Source organism: Heloderma suspectum, chromosome 6 (assembly GCF_057233095.1).
Source record: "Heloderma suspectum isolate Gila_16-S chromosome 6, 16-S_ref, whole genome shotgun sequence".
NCBI classification, from domain to species: Eukaryota; Metazoa; Chordata; class Lepidosauria; order Squamata; family Helodermatidae; genus Heloderma; species Heloderma suspectum.
Window position 1 is genome coordinate 18,218,917 of NC_139463.1, and position 22,314 is coordinate 18,241,230.

The following is a 22,314-nucleotide window of genomic DNA, read 5'->3' on the forward strand; positions in this document are numbered from 1 at the left end:
ACAGTTTTTTTTTAAATATCCTGGCAGTACTTAATAGCAATCAGGTGAAAATGACTTAGTACAACATGTTTTCTTGAAATGCTGTAAGTCGTTAGGGTCATCAAGGGTCATTATATTTACTAAGTAGTTAAGTACTGCTACCAGTGATGACTTGTCAGAGGTACATATAATTTGGAGTATTTACATAAGGTCTTTAACATGGGGTGACAAGTTTACTGTGTCATTTGATAACTGCAATTTTCTCTGTATGTATTATTCTTATGCCAGAAGATTGGGGAGTGGGAAGGAGATGATGTGTGACCCTGTTGAATCTTCTAGACTTCTTGGCTTTTTTCAGTACTACCAACCATGATATTCTTCTGGACTGACTGACTAGTTTGGGAGTAGGGGCCCCCACTCTTATCAGGCCAAAAGGCTGCAGAAGGTGATACTAGGAAGCCACTGCTTGGCCCTGCTGGAATTATGTTAGGGCTGTACTGCAGGGATCTATCCTGTCTTCCATATTGTTTACTCTCTGCATAAGAATTGAACATAGGTGAAATTGTGAGGGGATTTGAGATGAGGTTTCATCAGTATGCTGATGACACCCAGTTCTCGCTTGCTCATTTTGTACTGATCCAGGTTTGATCCAGTGCAGTTGACCTAGGAGTAATGCTTGTTCTGGCGGCAGGGTGGGATTGCACTCCACACTGAAAGAGCAGGTTCGCCATTAGAATATGGGCCTCAATCCAGCAATACATCAGGGTGATCAGGTGGTTTCTGTTTTCAGGGCTGTATTTTACCAGTTGGCTCTCCTAATTAATTAGTTATTTCCATCCCACACTTCTATTAAAAGTAGGGAAACAAGATACATCCATCCTTATACATGAACAGATGGCCTTGGAAAGGAGTGGGCACTGCTTTGTTAGGGTTTTTTAAGCCACCTATTGGGGGTGGTGTAGTAGTGGATTTCACATTGGCGGGGAGTTGGTTTAGATGACTTTTTGAAGTCCCTTGTAACTTTATGTTTGTAGGACTCTATGTGGTAACTTTGGACGTGGACTATATTTTTGGACTGGGTTCGCACAACATGCTAACTCATGCTAAGTGGTTGAGTCTGGATTGGTTGTTGAACCGTCAGTTGTTTCTTGAACCATGGGTTAGTGTGTTGTCTGAATCCAAGACATTTTCTGCAGGGTAGCCTGTTAACCATGCAGTGTGGCTTATTTTTCTCAAACAAGCCACCTTGAAAACCCATGGTTTGTTTTACAACAACATACAGTGATAGCCCCCAATCTGGATGGTTTTAAAAAGGGGTTCGATAAATTCCTGGAGGAGAGGCTATCAATGGCTACTAGTCCTGATGGCTGTGTGCTACCTCCAGTATTAGAGGCAGTATGCTGATGTACACCAGTTGCTGGGGAACATGGGTGGGAGAGTGCTGTTGTAATTGTGCCCTACTTGTGGGTTCCCAGTCAACAGCTGGTTGGCCACTGTGTGAACAGAATGCAGGACTAGATGGGCCCTTGGTCTGATCCAGCATTGCCCTTATGTTCTTATGTTGTTGGTTTTTTCAGGGTGGTTAACAAGCCATACTGCATAGTTAACAAGCCACCCTGTGGAAAATGTCCTGGGGTCAGACAACATGCTAACCCGTGGTTCAACAACAACCCACACTCAACCACTGAGTGTGTGTTAGCGTGTTGTGTAAACAACCAATGTGGATCGACCCCTGAAGATTGTTTGGAGGCTACAGGTGTTTCAAAATGCTTAACTTGCTAGTGAGATAAATCACTGGGTCATATTAAATAGTAAGCATACTTCATTTGTCACCAGTAAACTTTTGGGAGCAATCCAAGGTGTGGGTTCTTATCTGTTAAAGACCTAAACAGTGTGGGATCAAGTTAGCACAAGTGCCTTCTAAATGAGCCCCTCTCCTTGGTGAGCTTTAGATCATCTTCTGAATCCCTACTCTGGCCTGGCCACAGACAGCTTGTAAGGGGTATGTTTTGTACAGTGTCACACCTATCCTTTGGAACTTGCTCCCTGGGGAAACTGTCGCTTGGATGCTGATATTAAGGTGCATGTGAAAATGCATTTCTTTGGATGCAGATGGTTTAATTCTCCTGGGTGTTCATGGGTCTAGTGGTTTTTAATGCTGCTGATTTTTCATATTTCTTTTGATTCCAATGAGTGTTTTATAGTAATTCTAGTGCTGCTTTCTTGTTCTTTTGATTTTGCTTTTTTTTAATTATAAACCACTTTCCAGGTTTGGCCCAGACAGAAAAGCAGGTACAAATTAAGTAAATATATAGAATGGCAATGCCATTCTATATTATTTAATTATATCTACCTTCAACACCCACTACTACTTCTGTGGAAGAACCTATCTACTTCTTCTACCTACTTCTACCTTCTTCTACCTACTTCTTCTTCTGTGCCCCTTCATGGATCACTGCCTTGTTGTGGCGAAGGGGCTTGCATAACTCAGTGAAGCCATAAGCTATGCCGTGCAGGGCCACCCAAGGTCATGGCGGAGAGTTCTGACAAAATGTGATCCACTGGAGAAGGAAATGGCAACCCACTCCAGTATTCTTGCCAAGAAAACCCCATGGAACGTATCACAAGGCTAAAAGAGATGACGCCAGAAGATGAGCCCCTCAGGTCGGAAGGTGTCCAATATATTACTGGGGAAGAGCAGAGGGTATTTCCAAGTAGCGCCAGAAAGAGTGAAGCGGCTGGGCCAAAGCCGAAAGGACACTCAGCTGTGGATGTGTCTGGTGGTGAAAAGAAAATCCGATGCTGTAAAGAACAATATTGTTTAGGAACCTGGAATGTCAGATCAATGAATCAAGGTAAGCTGGAGGTGGTCAAACATGAGATGACAAGATTGAACATCGACATCTTGGGAATCAGCGAACTAAAATGGACAGGCATGGGAGAATTTAATTTAGGTGACCATCATATCTACTACTGTGGGCAAGAATCCCTTAGAAGAAATGGAGTAGCACTCATAGTCAACAAAAGGGTGGGAAAAGCAGTACTGGGGTACAATCTCAAAAACGATAGAATGATCTCAGTACAAATCCAAGGCAAACCATTCAACATCACAGTAATTCAAGTCTATGCCCCAACCACTGAGGCTGAAGAGGCTGAGGTTGATTGGTTCTATGAAGACCTATAACACCTTCTAGAACTGACACCAAAAAAAGATGTCCTCTTCATCATGGGGGATTGGAATGCTAAAGTAGGAAGTCAAGAAATCACCGGGATAACAGGCAAGCATGGCCTTGGTGTACAAAATGAAGCAGGACAAAGGCTAATAGAGTTTTGCCAAGAGAACATGCTGATCATAGCAAACACTCTTTTTCAACAGCACAAGAGGCGACTCTACACATGGACATCACCAGATGGTCAGTATCGAAATCAGATTGATTATGTACTTTGCAGCCAAAGATGGAGAAGCTCTATACAGTCAGTAAAAACAAGACTTGGAGCTGACTGTGGCTCAGATCATGAGCTTCTTGTTGCAAAATTTCAGCATAAATTGAAGAACGTAGGGAAAACCACTAAACCATTCAGGTATGACCTAAATCATATCCCCTATGAATATACAGTGGAGGTGAGGAATAGATTTAAGGGAATAGACCTGATAGACAGAGTGCCTGAGGAACTATGGACGGAGGTCCGTAACATTGTTCAGGAGGCAGCAACTCAATCCATCCCAAAGAAAAAGAAATGCAAGAAAGCCAAGTGGCTGTCTGATGCGGCTTTACAAGTAGCTGAGGAAAGAAGGGAAGCGAAAAGCAAGGGAGAAAGGGGAAGATATATCCAACTGAATGCAGAGTTCCAGAGAATAGCAAGGAGAGACAAGAAGGCCTTCTTAAATGAACAATGCAAAGAAATGGAGGAAAACAACAGAATGGGAAAGACTAGAGATCTCTTCAAGAAAATCGGAGATCTCAAGGGAACGTTTTGTGCAAAGACGGGCATGATAAAGGACAAAGAAGGCAGGGACCGAAGAGAAGGAGATGAGATTAAGAAGAGGTGGAAAGAATACACAGAAGAACTATACAGGAAAGATCTTAATGCGCCTTATAGCCATGATAGCCCCTGAACTTGAGCCGGACATCCTTGAGAGTGAAGTCAAGTGGGCCTTAGGAAGCATTAGTAACAACAAAGCTAGCGGAGATGACAGTATTCCAGCTATTTAAGATCCTAAAAGATGATGCTGTTAAAGTGCTGCACTCAATATGCCAACAAATTTGGAACACTCAACAGTGACCAAAAGACTGGAAAAGGTCAGTTTACATTCCAGTTCCAAAGAAGGGCAACGCCAAAGAGTGCTCAAACTACAATTGCGCTCATTTCACATGCCAGCAAGGTTATGCTCAAAATCCTACAAGCTAGGCTTCAGCAGTATGCGAACCGAGAACTACCGGAAGTACAAGCTGGGTTTCGAAGAGGCAGAGGAACTAGAGATCAATTCGCCAACATTTGCTGGATCATGGAGAAAGCAAGAGAGTTCCAGAAAAACATCTATTTCTGCTTCATTGACTACGCTAAAGCCTTTGATTGTGCGGATCACAACAAACTGTGGCAAATTCTTAAAGAGATGGGAGTACGTGACCACCTTACCTGTCCCCTGAGAAACCTGTACGAGGGTCAAGAAGCAACAGTAAGAATCGGACATGGAACAACCGATTGGTTCCAAATTGGGAAAGGAGTACGACAAGGCTGCATATTGTCGCCCTGCGTATTTAACTTATATGCAGAGTACATCATGAGAAACGCCGGGTTGGATGAATCAGAGGTCGGAATTAAGATTGCCGGGAGAATTATCAACAACCTCAGATACAGACGATACCACCCTAATGGCAGAAAGCGAAGAAGATCTCAAGAGCCTCTTGTTGAGGGTAAAAGTGGAGAGTGCAAAAGCTGGTTTGAAACTCAACATTAAAAAAACGAAGATCATGGCATCTGGCCCCATCACTTCCTGGCATATAGAAGGGGAAGAAATGGAAGCAATGACAGATTTTATTTCCTTGGGCTCCAAGATCACCGCAGACGGTGACTGTAGCCATGAAATTAAAAGATGCTTGCTCCTTGGGAGGAGAGCTATGGCAAACCTAGACAGCATAGTAAGAAGCAGAGACATCACCTTGCTGACAAAGGTCCATCTAGTCAAAGCTATGGTTCTCCCAGTAGTAATGTATGGCTGTGAGAGCTGGACTATAAGGAAGGCTGAGCGCCGAAGAATTGATGCTTTCGAACTGTGGTGCTGGAGAAGACTCTTAAGAGTTCCCTGGACTGCAAGGAGGTCCAATCAGTCAATCCTAAAGGAAATCAACCCTGAGTGCTCCTTGGAAGGACAGATACTGAAGCTGAAGCTCAAATATTTTGGCCACCTAATGCGAAGAGAAAACTCTCTGGAAAAGACCCTGATGCTGGGAAAGACTGAAGGCAAAAGGAGAAGGGGACGGCAGAGGATGAGATGGCTAGATTGCATCACTGATGCAATGAATATGGACTTGAGCCTGCTCTGGGAGAGAGCGCAGGACAGGAAGGCCTGGCGTGCTATGGTCCATGGGGTCACTGTAGGGATGTACGGAAGTCACTTACCTTTTCGCAGGGGTGCTTCGTGGTGGGGGGGAGGCGCTTCGCTTCTCCCCCCGAAGTTCAGGTGAGGGGGGGGGAGCCGTCCTGCCTCGCCCGGCCGAAATTCAGGCCAGGGGGGAAGGCTTCCCGCCTCGCCCAGCTGAAATTCAGGCTGGGGAGAAGCGCCCCGTCTCCCTGGCCACGAAACAAAGTGAAAAAACACACACACAAAAAAACACCCCGTGATAGGCTACGTAACGATTAACGTAGCCTATCACGGCTAGATTTCCAAAGTCAGCTGTGATAGGCTACATTAATCGTTACATATCCTATCACGGGTGACTTTGAAAAAAAAAGCGCGTACGCAAATGGCGACGGCCTATGGGCGCTGCCATTTGCGTTCCTTATTTGGTCCCGGTAGTCTACGGAAATCTTTATGTAGACTACCAGGACCAAATAAGGAACGCAAATGGCGGTGCGCTATGGGCGCCGCCATTTGCGTACGCGCTTTTTTTTTTCTTCAAAGTCACCTGTGATAGGCTACGTAACGATTTACGTAGCCTATCATGACTGATTTTGCAAATCTAGCCATGATAGGCTACGTTAATCGTTACATAGCCTATCATGGGGTTTTGTGGTTTTTTTTACACTTTGTAATGGCGGCGGTGGCAGCCGGTCAGAAGACCGGCTGCCGCCCCCGCCCCCGACAAAAGGCCGACAAACCGCCGCCTGGACCCGCCGCCGGGAGGGACATTCGCCAAAGGTAAGTCCCATCCCGGGAGGGGGGGCAGGGGGGCGGAGAATTTCACCGCCGATTTCGGGGGGCCGAATGCGTTGGCGCTCGGCCCCCCGAAGATTCGGGGATAAATTCTCTGCCATCCCTAGGTCACGAAGAGTTGGACACGACTGAACGACTGAACAACAACAACCTTCAAAACCTACTACTTCTTCTGTGGATACTCTGGTTTAAGTCTTTTAGTTTCCATCTTTGGCTGAAACTAAGCTTAGGTGCTTGTAGCAGAACTTCTTCCCACCTTTGCCTTGCTGCTTATTTCCTCCCCTCCTTCTGTTTTCTCTCAGTACAAGTTGTAGTCTTCTTGGGGCATGGATCTTCTCTTCTTCCCTGTGTTACTGTGTAAAGCACCCTGTACATTGATTATTAAATTACAGTGCAACGTTTATAGTTATAATATAAAATCATTCATTTTATAATATATGGTTATAATATAAAATAAAAAATAGGGTTTGAAATTTAAATCCAAGATGTATTTCAGTCTTTTCTTTGTATAACTTGGAGCCCCAGTCTTATATGAGACTTCAGGTCTGTTTCTATAAGCCACTTGGGTATCTAAGCATTTAGTAGGGGCCTCACAGTTTGTTGATTTAGAAACTATTCACAATCTGATCAGCAGAGTGCAGCAGCTGGCTACTAAAAATCAGTTACAAGATATATAAAATAATAAACACCTTTGACAAAACAATGCAGTGAAGTCTGTTTTGTTCTTGGTAAAAGTATCAAAGGTGTAATGATTATCAAATCTTTATTACTTCAGGATGAGATTTTTTTAAATCAGTAGTCCCAAGTCACAATGGCTGCATTGAGATATAACACTAAACTATGATTTAGTGTTATGAGAATGAGGCTAGCTTTCCCCTAGTCTTGTGCTCCCCTTCCTCGGGCACAGTTATGAGGAGGCGATTGGAAACTTTTGCCTCCATTTTAGATTAACTACAGTTTAGGGTTCAGACAACGCATTCAACCAGAGGTAGGCAAGTTGTGGCTCTCCCGATGTTTTGGCTTACAAATCCCATCAGCCCTAGCCAGCATAGTCAATGGTGATGGATCATGGGAGTTGTAGGCCAAAAGATCTGGAGGTCTACAAATGGCCCATCTTGCATCATTTAAAAAAAAAATGCAGGAAAAGTAATTGCTACTAGTTGAAGGTGACTTGACTAAAATAAACAGTACCAGATTGAATCCCCTTTATTCCCAATCTTTATATTTAAAATTTAATTCAGTATTTATATGTACGGTCTCCAGGTTACACAGAATATAAGCAAATGTATTAGCCAATAATTGGCAGATTTGTCATGGCACAGAAAACACAGCTGAGTCTCTGGTCAGAGATTGCCCAGAATAGTTGTGTTTGTCACTTTGCAAATATAATGGCAGCAAATATGGATTTCTTTAGTCTTGGCCACAATTGCTTAGCTTTGGCATGAGTCAAGCCACAGCTGTGCTCCACTGGCCTAATTTGTCACTTTACCCACTTTTAGCCTCCTTGCAGTCTTGGGGAAACTTGTGACATCGAAACAGCAGAAAATACAGTCAGGGCCAGAAATATTGGAACAAGGATAACTCTTTTGGCAGTTGGCCTCTGCACACCACCACATTGAAGTTGAAAGGAAACACACCCAGATGGGAGCAAAGTCAGGACTTTCAGCTGTAATTCAAGGGGTTTGACAAAAGTGGGGCACCAACCATTCAGGAAGGACAGCCAGTGGCATACACACACACCCAGTGTTGGTGGCTCATAAGTAATGGAACGAATGGCTGACAAGCAGCTGCATGGCCAGGTGTGGCCTGTTTACTGGGTACCCCATGATCAATCAAGCAGATAAAAGGCTTGGAGGTGGTTCTGAGTGTTACATTTGCATTTGGTAGCTGTTCACTGGAACTCCCAACATGAGGTCCAAAGAGGTGTCCATGCGAGTGAAGGAGGCCATCATTAGGCTGAGGAAACAAAATAAACCCATCAGAGAGATAGCAAAAACAGTGGGAGTGGCCAATACAACAGTTTGGAACATCCTGAAAAAGAAGGAATTAACTGGCAAGCTCAGCAACAGCAAAAGGCCTGGCAGACCACGGAAGACAACTAAAGTGGATGACCGCAGAATTTTGCTCATGGTGAAGAGGAACCCTTTCACAACATCTAGCCAGGTCAAGAACGCTCTTGAGTAGGTAAGCATGTCATTGTCAACATCTGTAGTCAAGAGATGGTTTTATGAATGTAAATACAGAGGCTTCACAACAAGGTGCAAACCACTGGTAATGCTCAAGAACAGAAAGGCCAAATTAGCCTTTGCCAGCAAACACCTAAAAAAGCCTGCCCAGTTCTGGAATAAGATTCTTTGGACTGATGAAACCAAGATTAACTTGTGCCAGGATGATGGGGAGAGAAAAGTATGGAGAAGGAAAGGAACGGCTCATGATCCAAAGCATACCACATCATCTATCAAACATGGTGGAGGTAGTGTTATGGCATGGGCATGTATGGCTGCCAATGGAACCGGGTCACTGGTGTTTATGGATGACCTGACTGCTGAGAAAAGCAGCAGGATGAATTCTGAAGTGTATAGGGCTATACTTTCTGCTCAGATTCATCCGAATGCTGTCAAACTGATAGGACGCCGCTCCATATTGCAGATGGAGAATGACCCAAAACATACAGCAAAAGCTACCCAAGAGTTTCTCAAGGCAAAGAAGTGGGATGTTCTTCAATGGCCAAGTCAGTCACCTGATCTCAACCCAACAGAGCATGCTTTTCACTTACTGAAGACAAGACTGAAGGCAGAAAGACCCACAAACAAACAACAGCTGAAGGCAGGTGCAGTCAAGGCCTGGCAAAGCATCTCGAGGGAGGAAACTCAGCATTTGATCATGTCCATGGGTTCCAGACTTCAGGCAGTCATTGACTGCGAAGGATTTTCATCCAGGTATTAAAGGCGATCCTTAAGTTTGAAGTGATGTTGGTTTGTTCCATTACTTATGAGCCCCCAACGATGGGTGTGTGTGTATGCCACTGGCTGTACTTCCTGAATGGTTAGTGCCCCACTTTTGTCAAACCCCTTGAATTACAGCTGAAAGTCCTGACTTTGCTCCCATCTGGGTGTGTTTCCTTTCAACTTTAATGTGGTGGTGTACAGAGGCCAGCTGCCAAAACAGTTATCATTGTTCCAATATTTCTGGCCCTGACTGTATGTTCAGGAAAAGCCTTGTTGATGGCTAAGGTCAACCTGCAGTTACACATTGTACTCAAACTGCCAAGGGTAGGACAGAAATCAGCAGAAAGGATTGGACATCCTGTGACGCTACCAGCCTTTGGTCAAACCACCATAGTTGACTCATACCATATTTGAGATTCAGAGTAGGTTGGAGAGGCAGCCTCAGGAGTATGTAATCCAGTCATAACAATAGTGGGTGCTTGATACTCCCAATAATATAAGCTCCATTTTCTGGAAGTACACCCTGACACGACAATTTTGCTGTTACTGTCTGTGCTGGGCTCTTTATTGTCACATACAATGAGAAATCTTCAGTTAGTGCTGAAGAGTTTTCCTCAACATGTATGTTCAAGTTTTCTAGAACAAAATGTCAGCTAATGTCTCCAGTAGAATCTTTGAGATGATTACTTTGTCAACTATTAACTAAGAAGATTCAGGGACACTGTGCCCCTTTTTGGAGAAGAGATGGAGGGAACTTTAAAGCTGCCTTGGATATATATTATAGAAAGGTGAGATATAAGTACTAAAAATAAAGTCAGTAATGCTCTGTTCATTGCAGTTGTATCCTGCACTTCCTCAAAGGAACGCAGAGCAGATTCTCAGGCAGTTTTCCATCTGGTCAATAAAGACCTTGCCTGGCAAGGCCCCCAGGCATTCAAAGATTTGGAGATAGAACTGTGTCTTGTATGGTGAGAGAAGCATTTCCGATGCACTTTGGCCTATATTCTCTTTAAATGTTGCTCTGTGTTCGAAAGTTAAGAACTTCTTTTAAAAAATGGTGTTGGATTTAGCAGCCATTGCCTCACTTTAGATCTTTGTCCTAAAAAGCTCTGTAGCTTTCCCAGTTAAGCCAGTATGGTGTTCTGTAGTAACAGGGCATAAGTTCCTCAGTTTGCATCACTAACTGGTTTTCGAAGAACATACAGTACATAAGTTGCTTTTGTGGCCAGGTTTCCAACTCTTAACCATGGCTTCATGATGAGTTCAGAATTTTTATTATGTGATAAAACAAGTATTATATTTTGAAATTGATAATTTATGTTCTTGGCGTCGTAGAGAAAATATATAGATGGAATGCTATATAGGCTGTACAATCTCAGCACTTTGGTTCTTTGGACAACCTCCAAAGCAATCCTGAGCAGTCTAGGGTGTCAAGTGCAATAGATAACCATGCATCAGCTTGGGACTGCACCTTGGCTTCTGCTCCCTCCATGTTCTATGCATTTAAATACTTTAGAAAAAGGAATGCAGCAGCAGCTATCATAGTTTTCTTTTTCCCTCATCAAGATTTGCCCTCAAGCAAGAGATTTAAGCCATATCTTCAGTCTTTTAGTGTGATTACCAACACTACTTTTAAAAACCTTCAGTTTTTATCAAAATGATTGCTGCTCTGTATGCTACATCAGAGCCTCCTCCAGAGGATTTCCCTTTCCAGAGCAGCTTTTCAAGAGCCATGGAGTGCTCATAACTTGCCCTTTTTACTCAGTAAATCAGATTTTCATAAGGATAGCATGAGACTGCTGTTCTGGGGCAAAAAAAGATTGATTTTAATATAGATGTCTATGATTTGGAGAAAATGGGAACTACATGTAGTTCCAACATGCATATTATAAACATTAAAACACAGATAAAACTTTGTCCCCAGTTTATGGGACTGTGTGGATTAGCAATTCTGTTCAGGATTACTTTTATAACTACTACTGAAACACGTCAGAAGAAGTGGATAAAATAGCTCTATTCTGACTTTGAACAAATATGCAAATATACTTTGGGTGCAATCCTATGTGTGTTTGGACAGAAATAAGTCCTACAGATCTCAGCATTTCCTAGCCAGCATGGCTGGCTTGGGGAAGCTGATTGTAGTAGGACTTATTTCTGTATAAACATGCATAGGATTGTGCCCTTACTTTTCATAAAATGCTTTATTGACCACTCTACTTTGAGCTTGCCATAGAGTTTTCTGTTTGGATAAAGGCACGTGACAGCCATGAGAGAAGGACAAGTGAGGCAGCTATGCAGGGTGCTAGGGAATTTGCAGAATGCTAGATAAATTTGTACACGTTGTTTGCATATTTTAAAATGCATGTTTACAACCATAGAGGCATTTCTTAAGATTTTTTCTGTGCCTTTAAAAAATAAGGCTTCTCAAAATTTTAGTCCTATAGAGAACCTTGTGTTTGTCTATTTACAGTGAGTTTAGAGTGCTGCAATAAACTCTTTTCTATTGTTTGACATTTAATATAGGGCTCAGTTCCTCCAAAAGCTATTTGTTTGTAAATCCAACACTTTGCTAGCATCTAGACTTTGATCATGCCGAAATTGGTCTATCAGAGTTTGGAATGACAGCTTGAAAGTGCAGTAATGTCAAGGAAGGATGGTTGGAGTAAATCATTTGCATAAGCAGATTTGTTATGCAGTTACTCGGTTTTTATAGAACATTTATGCATAAAAGATAGGAAGTGAAAAACAGCTACTCTAGATGTTTTCCAGCCAATTTTTAGATCCAAATAATGCAGCTGTTTCAAACTAATTATAAAAATCAAATTACTGTTACAAGAAGTACAAAGGGATGACAAATGCAATTCTTAGCAGATTCCGTTTGTATCTGAGGAAGTGCCTAATAATAAGTGTGTCTTTTGCATGTTTTGGAGTGAAGCAAGCAGTTTTTGTGCTTGTTAACTTACTCCTGGAGTTGGTCGTATTCTGTGGGGACATAATAATATAAGGACAATGTTCCTCCCCCCCCATTTCATTTTTCCCACCAGCTAAAGAAACCTGTTTTCTGATCAGTCTTTAGGCAATCTAGGATCATGTGAGTGCTGTGACCCAAGACAGGGCCTTCTGTGTAGCAGCATCACAGTTATGGATGGGAGGTTAGGTTGCCTTTCAGGGAGGTTAGGTTGCCTCCTTCATTATTGGCTGGTAAACTTTTAGACTGCTGGTAAACCTATACTGTTCTACTTCCACCAAGCTGTTAATGATTAAGGTTGCTCTTTGATTTTAGAACGTTTCCTTGTTCGTTATGTATTTTACTTCATTTGAAATTGTTGTATTTTATTGTGTTTATAAAGACACAAGAGAGTAGAGGAGCAATTCAGAAGTATTTTAAATAAATAAGATAAATAAATGATTAGTAACCTCCTTCTGTTTGGGACCCAAATCCAGAGGCAGGCATATACAATATGGATTGCTTGTGCAGTAATAACCGTATGCAGTGCCACTTCATAGTGGATAAGTGCAAAAATGATAGGAAGGTGCATCCACCACTGTAACAATACAGTGTTAATTGGGACTCATATTTGGTTGATTCACCTACAGATGAAGGTTTGTATCTGTACCTCCTTGTGTGAGATGCCTGCGTGCTGATTTTTGGGTCCCCCCCCCCACAGCTCCCATGCACTGAGACTGCACTAAGGACACAGAGGGAAAGACCTGGAATTTCCCTGCAGGGGCTGTTGGGCACCTGTGGGCGTCCAGGCTTGCCCCATGGATTGTCATGTTGTGAAAACCCAGGTGGCAGGGGTTGTTTTGAGGGTTAGACAATCCTCAAATAAACCATGGCTTGTTCTAAGGTTATTTGAGGGTTGTCTAACCCTCAAACAACCCCTGCCAACTGGGTTTGCACAACACGACAACCTACGGCAAGCCGAGCACCCCTGGGTGCCATGCAAAAATGGTGCCTGCAGTTATCTGGTATGACACAACAGCCCCTGAAGATAAATTAACCCACGGTGGGCTGTTGTGTCATGTGAACCAGCCCAAAGTCTCCTATCTTCTGTCTATGGTTCTCAGGAGCCACCCTATTTTGTGTAACCCAGAAAATTTTGGCCCAGGTGAAGATCTGGATTGAATTAACATGGTACTTATACATAAGCATTCTTTAAAAAAAATAGTAATTATTCTGTTTGAAATATCCATGCTTGTTTTAATAACAAGCGTTAGAGATAACAGCATTAACATGTTTCCAAAATGGGGAATTGCACATTTTCTTGTTCCCAGCAACCCTGGGGGAGCGCCAGGTCCTCGCTTGTAGCCATCACATGATTTGCAGAGCCTAATTTGAATGTGTGTGGACCCCTCCCCCCACACTTCATCTTGGGACTCTGAACATGCAGACACTATGACTATCAATTCAGTTTCTTCCCCACCCCATTCTCCCCCACCCCCTGGCCAAACCTGAATTTTGTAACATGTTGTCTGATGGAGATCTCTGCTTGTTATTATTTTACTTTATTTATTTTATTTTATTTTCAACATTTATATACTGCTCCATTTCTAGACAGATTTTGGAGTGGTGAACAATAAAATATAAAAAGATAAGATAAAAGAATAAAACTCCATATTAAAAAATAGTTAAAATACCAATATAATCTCTGGCTGGTCGGTCAAGGAAGGCTTCCTGAAATAAAGATGTTTGCAGGAGGTGCTGAAAACAATGCAGTGTTGGCACCTTCCTGACCACCAGAGGCAAGGAATACCATAGAAAGGGGGCCACCACACTGAAGGCTCTTCTCCAGGTAGACTCCATTCAGGCCATAGGTTCCTGTGGAACCACCAGGAGCATGCCCTCTGTTGACCTCAGTGACAGGGCAGGTTGATAAAGCAGAAGGTGCTTGCTCAGGTAACTTAGTCCCATGTTGTTTAGGGCTTCATAGACTAGTACCAAAACCTTAAAACTGGCCTCGTAGTGAATAGGCAGCCAGTGCAGTTCCCTCAGCAAAGGAGTTGCATGCTGAAAAGGGGCAGATCCTCACATCAGCTGTGCTGCTGCATTCTGGACTAGCGCCAGCTTCCAGAGCAGCCTTAACGGTAGCCCCACATAGAGTGCATTGCAGTAATCCAGTCTTGAGATTACTAGGGCCTGTACCACTGTGGCCAGACTATCCCTGTCCAGGAGGAGCTGTAGCTGGCAAACCAGCCAAAGCTAATAAAAGGCACTGCAAGCCACCATGGCCACTTGGGCCTCCAGTGACAACGATAGATCTAGGAGTACCCCCTGGCCACGAACCTGATCTTTCAAAGTTAGTGCAACCCCATCCAGAACAAGCAATGAGCTTATCTCCCGGACTCAGAAACCACTCACCCACAGGGCTTCTGTCTTGCCAGGATTCAGCTTCAGTTTATTTGCCCTCATCCAACACATTACTGAATCTAGGCACTTTCACAGCCTCACCTGGCTCCAAATCCCCTAATGACCGCTCCCAGCAGTTTCATATAGATGTTGAACAGCATTGGGGACAAGATGGTATCCTGCAGAACCCCATAGCTCAGTTGCCAAGAGGGTGAAGAATGGCTACCCAATGTTACTCTCTGAAATTGGCCCCACAGGTAAGACCGGAACCGCTGTAATGCAGTGCCTCCAATGCCCATCCCATGGAGTTGATCCAGGAGGATACCATGGTTGATGGTATCAAAAGCTGATGAGAGATTGAGCAGAATTAACAGGGTTGCACTCACCCTGTCCCTCTCTCGATAAAGGTCATCCATCAGGGAGACTAAGGCTGATTTGGTCCCATAACTAGGTCTAAACCCAGACTGGAATGCGTCTAGATAACATTGACAACAATAGAGATGATAAAGCAGTGCCCATTAGAAAACTGAACGTATTTAAAATACATTTCATATTTGGTTTGGTGGCACTGTGCAAGAGTTAGGTGGTTCAATATTTTATGTATGCCTGAAAAGCTGGTGAGCAATCTGCAGATTTCTTAGGGCGCCTTGATATATGCCATATTTCACATATTGTTTAAATATTTGTCACACATGATTTTATTGTGTTTCCCACATCCAATAAACATTGAAGAAATTAAGGGTATAGTGATTTATGTATGAAAGGCTTGAAACAATTTTCATGATATTTTGAATCTTGTGTTTGAGTGATGCAGGAAAACTGCGCACTTAGAGCACTGTTATCCATACAAGTAAGCTGAAGTGATGCATGACAAACCAGCACTTCATCTACATTGCTTATTTTGGTGAGATGCTATAAAATCTATATGCTGAAGGGAAGGCTGTGTAAGGTTTATTGATGTAGGTCAATATTCTACAAAATAAGAGCAACTAGTTCAGATTCCAAATGGTAATAGGCAGTGCATGCTTAATTGTACTTTTAGACCATTTAAATCCCTCTGTAACTGAAAGGCTTGACAACCTCTTATATTAATATTGTAATTTGAATTTTTCTTTCCTTGAAGAGGTCAAAACAGCAAATATGGGGCTATCCCACTCTTGTTCTCACAATGACCCTTTAAAAGAATTTGGGCAAATAATGTGTAGATGTTCCAGAATTCCTCAGTGAGCATCATCATTTTCTGGGGATTTGAACTTTGGTCTTCCCGGTTCAAACCAGTACACACTTAGCTACATCTCACTGCTACATAAAATGAGTATATCAACACAAATGAAGAGAGAATTCATAATTATCCTTCTGTTAGTGTAGAAGGTTGTGTGTCTGCTGTTTTCTCTGGAACCATTTTAGAACTTGTAAGTGTAGATTTAGAAGCCTAGATTCAAACCTCTGCTTTTAAAAATCTGTACCTAATCTGTAAGATTCAGGGGAGTCTTCTAACTATTGGGATTGACAATACTGCTAAAAGCACCTAAACTTTCCTGTTATTTTATTTTCTTTCCTCCAGGCAAGAGGAGCAGACATTCCTGAAATTTCAGGAGAGTTACCATTGCGGACATGTGGCAGCACAGCTAGCATGAAAGTAAAGAATGTGAAAAAGTAAGCTGCTTGATCTCATCATTGTTACTTTTCTAGCTTCAGTTACTACCCGTGGGTTCTCGGTTGTTGACTCTTAAGGTACTGGTGGATTTGTTATTGATGAGCACTTATTGTTGCTTAAAACAACAACAAACTAGTGTTAACAGACAACAGGAAATACATTCAAATTAGTTGAGAGCTGACTCACATTGTCAGGGCTTCTCAACCGATTACACTTGGAAATCAGGAAAGTACAACAGGAGGTTATTCACAAAACTCTCCAACTTCTGCACTATTCTTTCAAAGCATCTTCTATTCCCAACAGTTTGTGAATAATGTTTTGACCTGGTATTGGTGCAAATGAAAAGCCGCCAGTCTCTAGCTTAATTCAGAAAGAAAGATGTGCCAAAGTGTGTGCCTCAGCAATCATGACTTCTGGGTAAATGGACTTTCTTCAAAGTGCCATCCTAACTATATCTTTAACTGTATTTCTGTGCCCTGTTTTGTTCTCCTTTCTCTTTCTTTTTCCTGCCCTAAGCAAAATACACTCCCATATAATCTGCTAGCTAGATTTGCATTTGACCCATCTTCAACTATAATGTTGATTTAAGGTTCAGAGGGCTGTCCAGTAGAGGTGGATTTATACAGAACACCCATTTATCACCTGCTGATTTTCCTAGAAAAGCTGATGACTCTGTTTTTTAGTGGAGAGGGGCTAGATGCTAAATCTCATTTCCCTCTTAAATACCCATGGGAAGAGTGAGTGGTGAAAGTAGTCTCCTTGTTTTACAACCAGAATATCTGCTCTAGGAGTCTAAAACAGCTTTAGCAACTGCTAAAGTATAGCCTCTATGAGTAACTTCTGTAGTTGGAATGCTTGGAAACAATTATGGTGCATTACCAGATTTAAACTAGGCAAAGGATTTTAAAAAAATGTTCTGTCCCCATAACTTCCAACCGAGGACTAATCGACTGTGATTTCTTTCACAGGTAAAATTCTGGTTTCATTTGTGTGAGGTTATTCATGCTGTGTGGTGTCGTCCCCCGCCCCCCGCCTGCCCCGCATTTAAAGATGAACACCTTTGTCCCTGCATCTTCCCTTTAGGCATTGGCCTTCATTGGGCTGAAATGTACTCTTTCGCCCGTTAAAAACCTATGACAAATAACATTTAATATATTGCATTCCTCACAGAATTCTCTTCCTCACTGCTTTTCTGTGTCACATAGACAGCACTCCGTCTTTCCTTGGATTTGAGATTATTAGGTATCTAAATCACACTTTGAGCATAACCTGTGTTTTACTACTGCAATCAGCTCTGGTCACTATAATACCTTGGATCTAATCTGTTACTTGTGTTTCAGGTTATCATTTACCAAGGGCCACTTTCCAAAGATGGCTGAATGTGCACACTTCCATTATGAAAACGTGGACTTTGGAAATATTCAGGTGGGTGTATCCATGGATTTTATCTGTTTAATGTGGATTAGTTAACTAAAAGTAGTTTGAAGAGCTCCATTATAATATTGTTTTACATGTTCCATTATTATTAGGTAACTGTTCACAAGATGTGAATGTTTTCTAATCTCCCCGATGGTCCTACATTGTTGTCTTCTGAATTTTTTCTAATCTTCTCTTTAATTTCTAACCTGCCTTGATGCTATTGACTGACTAGCACACTGTTTTGCATTCTTCCATTCCTCCTTGTATATGGGCAATGTGTTTTGAATCTTTTTGAATGAATGTGACCCTATTTTGTTCCCTACTGAACTCTGCATCATGTTTTAGTCACCCTTGTTTTTAAATGAAATGAGTTCTATCATTTTTTTTTGGTAAAACAAATGAGAGTTTAATGCTCAAATTTAGATTCTTGGTTGCACATTCCACTGATATTTTTTTCTTCTGTCATTAAATGTGACATGAATATTGAATCGTCCCACTGCCTTAAACAGATTTCCACAGTAAAAATATTGTTGTAAGTGTTAAGATTGTGCATCCTAATTGAAGCCAGACTGATTAAATGGATTGTATAAAGGAGAGTTGAATCACAGTCCAAGAGATTATAAAAGCAGTCTTGCAAATACCTCTGTTCGTTTCTGATAATGAATCTTTAATTCTGAGCTTGCACCTTGTTTAACAAAGCTTTTAAATACTTCCTTAGCTTAACCTAATAACACTACGCACATGGTTTAAACAGGCCTGTGGTTAAAAACTTTGTTGAATTAGATTCCCAGTTATCACCAGTTTTGCCCTCTTGTTCCTATAGTTACTTATGGCTCAGTCCTATGGGTTGCGCCCTGAGTACTCGTAAGCCCCCGAACTTACAAGTATACTATGCAGAGAGGGAGGCACTTTAGGCTTGCCTCTGCATTTTAGCTAAATGGGCAATTTTGCCCATCGAGTGGAGGCTTCGGGGAGGGGGAGGGAAGGAGATTGGGGCAGCTATAGGAAAAACTGTAGGAATGCTGCCCCGGTCTCCTCCCCTCCCCCAGGAATGCCTCTTTCTCCCCATCTCTGTGCTTCATTTTACAAGTGCAGAGAAGCAGCTAGCATGGTTCTCTCCATGCTGGCTTGTAGGGGGAGGGGAGCATGATTTCCTGGCTCTAAGCTTGGAGCCTGTCTGACCTTGGAACCAGGAAACCGAAAAAATCCCTTGTCCCCCAGATGCTGCCTAGGTGACATAGGATTTCTCCCTTAAAGCAACTAACCAAATTGGATCTAGATACACAGCTACTATATCATTGTAGGCTATCAAATCTTACTATTTTTATGAAGTAGCCTATGTGTTCAGAAGTGTAGACTTCATTGGGCACAAGTCATGTAGATTACTTGCACATGAGAGGGGCTGAAACAGCTTCTCATCTTTGCTATCTTCCAAAGATACATGTTGTTTTCTTAAATTTGGAGTTTCATCAGAAAAAGAACACATTTATTACAATTGCACTATTTATTTATTTGAAGCATTTTTATCCCGCTGTTCAGCCAAAAAAGGTTTCCAGAGTGGCTTACACTCTGAAAGATACAAGACAAAAGAAAAATGGGATTGGGAGGAGGAAAAAAGCAAATTCAGCCACTAGTTCTTAAATACAGTATTGCTTCCTGAATTGCAGGATAGTGATGTTATGAACTTGTACACAATGTGATATTTGAGTGTTGGTTTTGATGATTAAGCATTAGTTGAACGTGGAAACTATTTTATTAATTGTGTAACTGGCTATGTAGGCTTGACTGTGTTGCTTGTTTTGGTTAGTTGCACAGTTAGTTGTGCTATGTTTGCGGTATGACAACTGAATTTAAAGCAACTCTGCAGGACAGAAATTTGAAGGTATATATTATGAGACACTTTCCTGTTTATAATTATTCTCACCGCATTAAGGGCACAAATAAAACGTAAAATATAGGGTATGGGTTGAAGAACTTCTGCTTTTCCTCCTTAAATCAGGAATGTTAATACTTGACACTTTAAAGCTTGATTTACCTTTGAATGTGAAACAAGATTTGAATGTTAGAGAAAACCAGTATTATATGATTTTCTGAGAAACTTAATTTTTCCATCAATAAAGTTTTGTGTGTGTGTGTATCCTCCCTCCCTCCCTCCCTTCCTTCTTTTTTTCCTTCCTCTCTCTTTCTTTGTGTGTGTATGTGTGTTCATTCAGTTTTAGTATAATGTTCTGAAATGAAGTTCTTCTTTAATGAAAAATATTACAGATCTTTCAGCAAGACTGTGGCCCTAAACATTAGCTAGCTGTGCAAAACACTGGATTTATTGGACTATCTGCCCTTCAGAAATAGGATGTGCTTTGCTGCTGTCAACAGTAAGAATTCACCAGTGTACTGAGAAAGTAAATTGTATTTATTATTGCAGTCATCCTTCCAAGACTGAGCTAGTGCACTTCAAAGTGTATTTTGAAAGGTCATTCTTTGAATGATAAATTTTATTTTGCTATATTGGTGAGTGTCTGCAGCTGTGGTCATGATAGGAAAAAAAGAGGGGCTAAAAACCATTGCAAGCAATATGTATCAATATTGCAAATCAACTGTAAAGGTGATGTAGTGTTCTGCAGTTTTTCCCTCTGCTTGAAACGTATCTGTAGCTTAATTTTATTGTCATGTAATCCCTAGCAGTGATTACAGCATGTTTTCAATCTATGCAACAATTTTATGTAAATGTGTCTGTCTTATAGGTTTTGTATTGAGTAGCTGCTGAATATATTCTTGTCTATAGTACTAGTTCATTTTAAATTATGGTAGGACTTGATCCAAAAACCTTGCTGTGCCAGCAAATAAATGCTTACAATGGGGTGTAGCAAGGTCAGAAACAATGTTACATTAATTTTCTAGTATTACAGGAACTTGCAGTAGCACAAATGGTGAGTGTCAGATAATCCTATTATAGGTAATGGAAAAAAGTCTGTCAGACCTCTTGATTGTTTGGCTTTCCCTTTGTGTGTGTGTATGTGTGCGCGCACATTTTAGACTGACAAACAAAACCCAGGGCAAGAGAGGTTATCTGGGATATGGGCTGAAGTGTCACCATTATGATGACACCCATCTCTACCTTTCCTTTTCATCTAATATAGGTGAGGCATTTGATGTTCTGAACCAGTGCTTGGGCAGAGTAATAGACTGGATGAGGGCCGATACTCAATCCAGACAAGACAGAGATACTTGTTATGAGTGGGCCATTTGTCCAGTTAAATGGCATTCAACCTGTTCTGGAGGAGGGTGCACTCCCCCTAAAGGAGCAAGTTCATAGTTTGGGGGTACTCTTAGATCCATCATTGTCACTAGAGGCATGGTTGACTTCAGTGGCTTGTCATGCCTTTTATCAGCTTAGGCTGTTACACCAACAACAACCCTACCTAGAAGTAGACTATTTCTGCTTCATTGACTACGCTAAATTCTTTGATTGTGTGGATCACAACAAACTGTGGCAAATTCTTAAAGAGATGGGAGTACCAGACCACCTTACCTGTCTCCTGAGAAACCTGTACGAGGGTCAAGAAGCAACAGTAAGAACCAGACATGGAACAACCGATTGGTTCAAAATTGGGAAAGGAGTACGACAAGGCTGCATATTGTCGCCCTGCTTATTTAACTTATATGCAGAGTACATCATGAGAAACGCCGGGTTGGATGAATCACAGGTCGGAATTAAGATTGCCGGGAGAATTATCAACAACCTCTGATATGCAGACGATACTACCCTAATGGCAGAAAGCGAAGAGGATCTAAAGAGCCTCTTGTTGAGGGTGAAAGTGGAGAATGCAAAAGCTGGTTTGAAACTCAACATTAAAAAAAAACGAAGATCATGGCATCTGGCCCCATCACTTCCTGGCATATAGAAGGGGAAGAACTGGAAGCAGTGACAGATTTTATTTTCTTGGGCTCCAAGATCACCGCAGACACTGACTGTAGCCATGAAATTAAAAGACGCTTGCTCCTTGGGAGGAAAGCCATGGCAAACCTAGACAGCATAGTAAGAAGCAGAGACATCACCTTGCTGACAAAGGTCCGTAGAATCAAAGCTATGGTTTTCCCAGTAGTAACGTATGGCTGTGAGAGCTGGACTCTAAGGAAGGCTGAGCGCCTAAGAATTGATGCTTTCGAGCTGTGGTGCTGGAGAAGACTCTTACGAGTCCCCTGGACTGCAAGGAGGTCCAATCAGTCAATCCTAAAGGAAATCAACCCTGAGTGCTCCTTGGAAGGACAGATGCTGAAGCTGAAGCTGAAATATTTTGGCCACCTAATGCAAAGAGAAAACTCACTGGAAAAGACCCTGATGCTGGGAAAGATGGAAGGCAAAAGGAGAAGGGGGCAACAGAGGATGAGATGGCTATATAGCATCACCGATGCAATGGATATGAACTTGAGCACACTCTGGAAAAGAGCGGAGGACAGGAAGGCCTGGTGTGCTATGGTCCATGGGGTCACGAAGAGTCGGACACGACTGAACAACAACAACAACATACTGCAATTGAGTGCAAATATAATTTTATCAATATCAATTCTAGGCCGTTTATTAATA

General features: G+C 42.0%; 1 protein-coding gene across 19 annotated transcripts in view; it reads left to right on the top strand.

The window, feature by feature from the left end:
- ARHGAP32 (Rho GTPase activating protein 32) overlaps window positions 1–22,314 on the top strand; it is a 346,243-nt gene that overhangs the window by 145,672 nt on the left and 178,257 nt on the right. For all 19 annotated transcript variants that reach the window (XM_084803670.1, XM_084803653.1, XM_084803655.1 and 16 more), the window contains 2 exons: window positions 16,218–16,309; window positions 17,651–17,735. In XM_084803670.1, coding sequence (XP_084659796.1) covers window positions 16,218–16,309; window positions 17,651–17,735 — 177 coding nt within the window. The remainder of the gene's footprint in view (window positions 1–16,217; window positions 16,310–17,650; window positions 17,736–22,314) is intronic.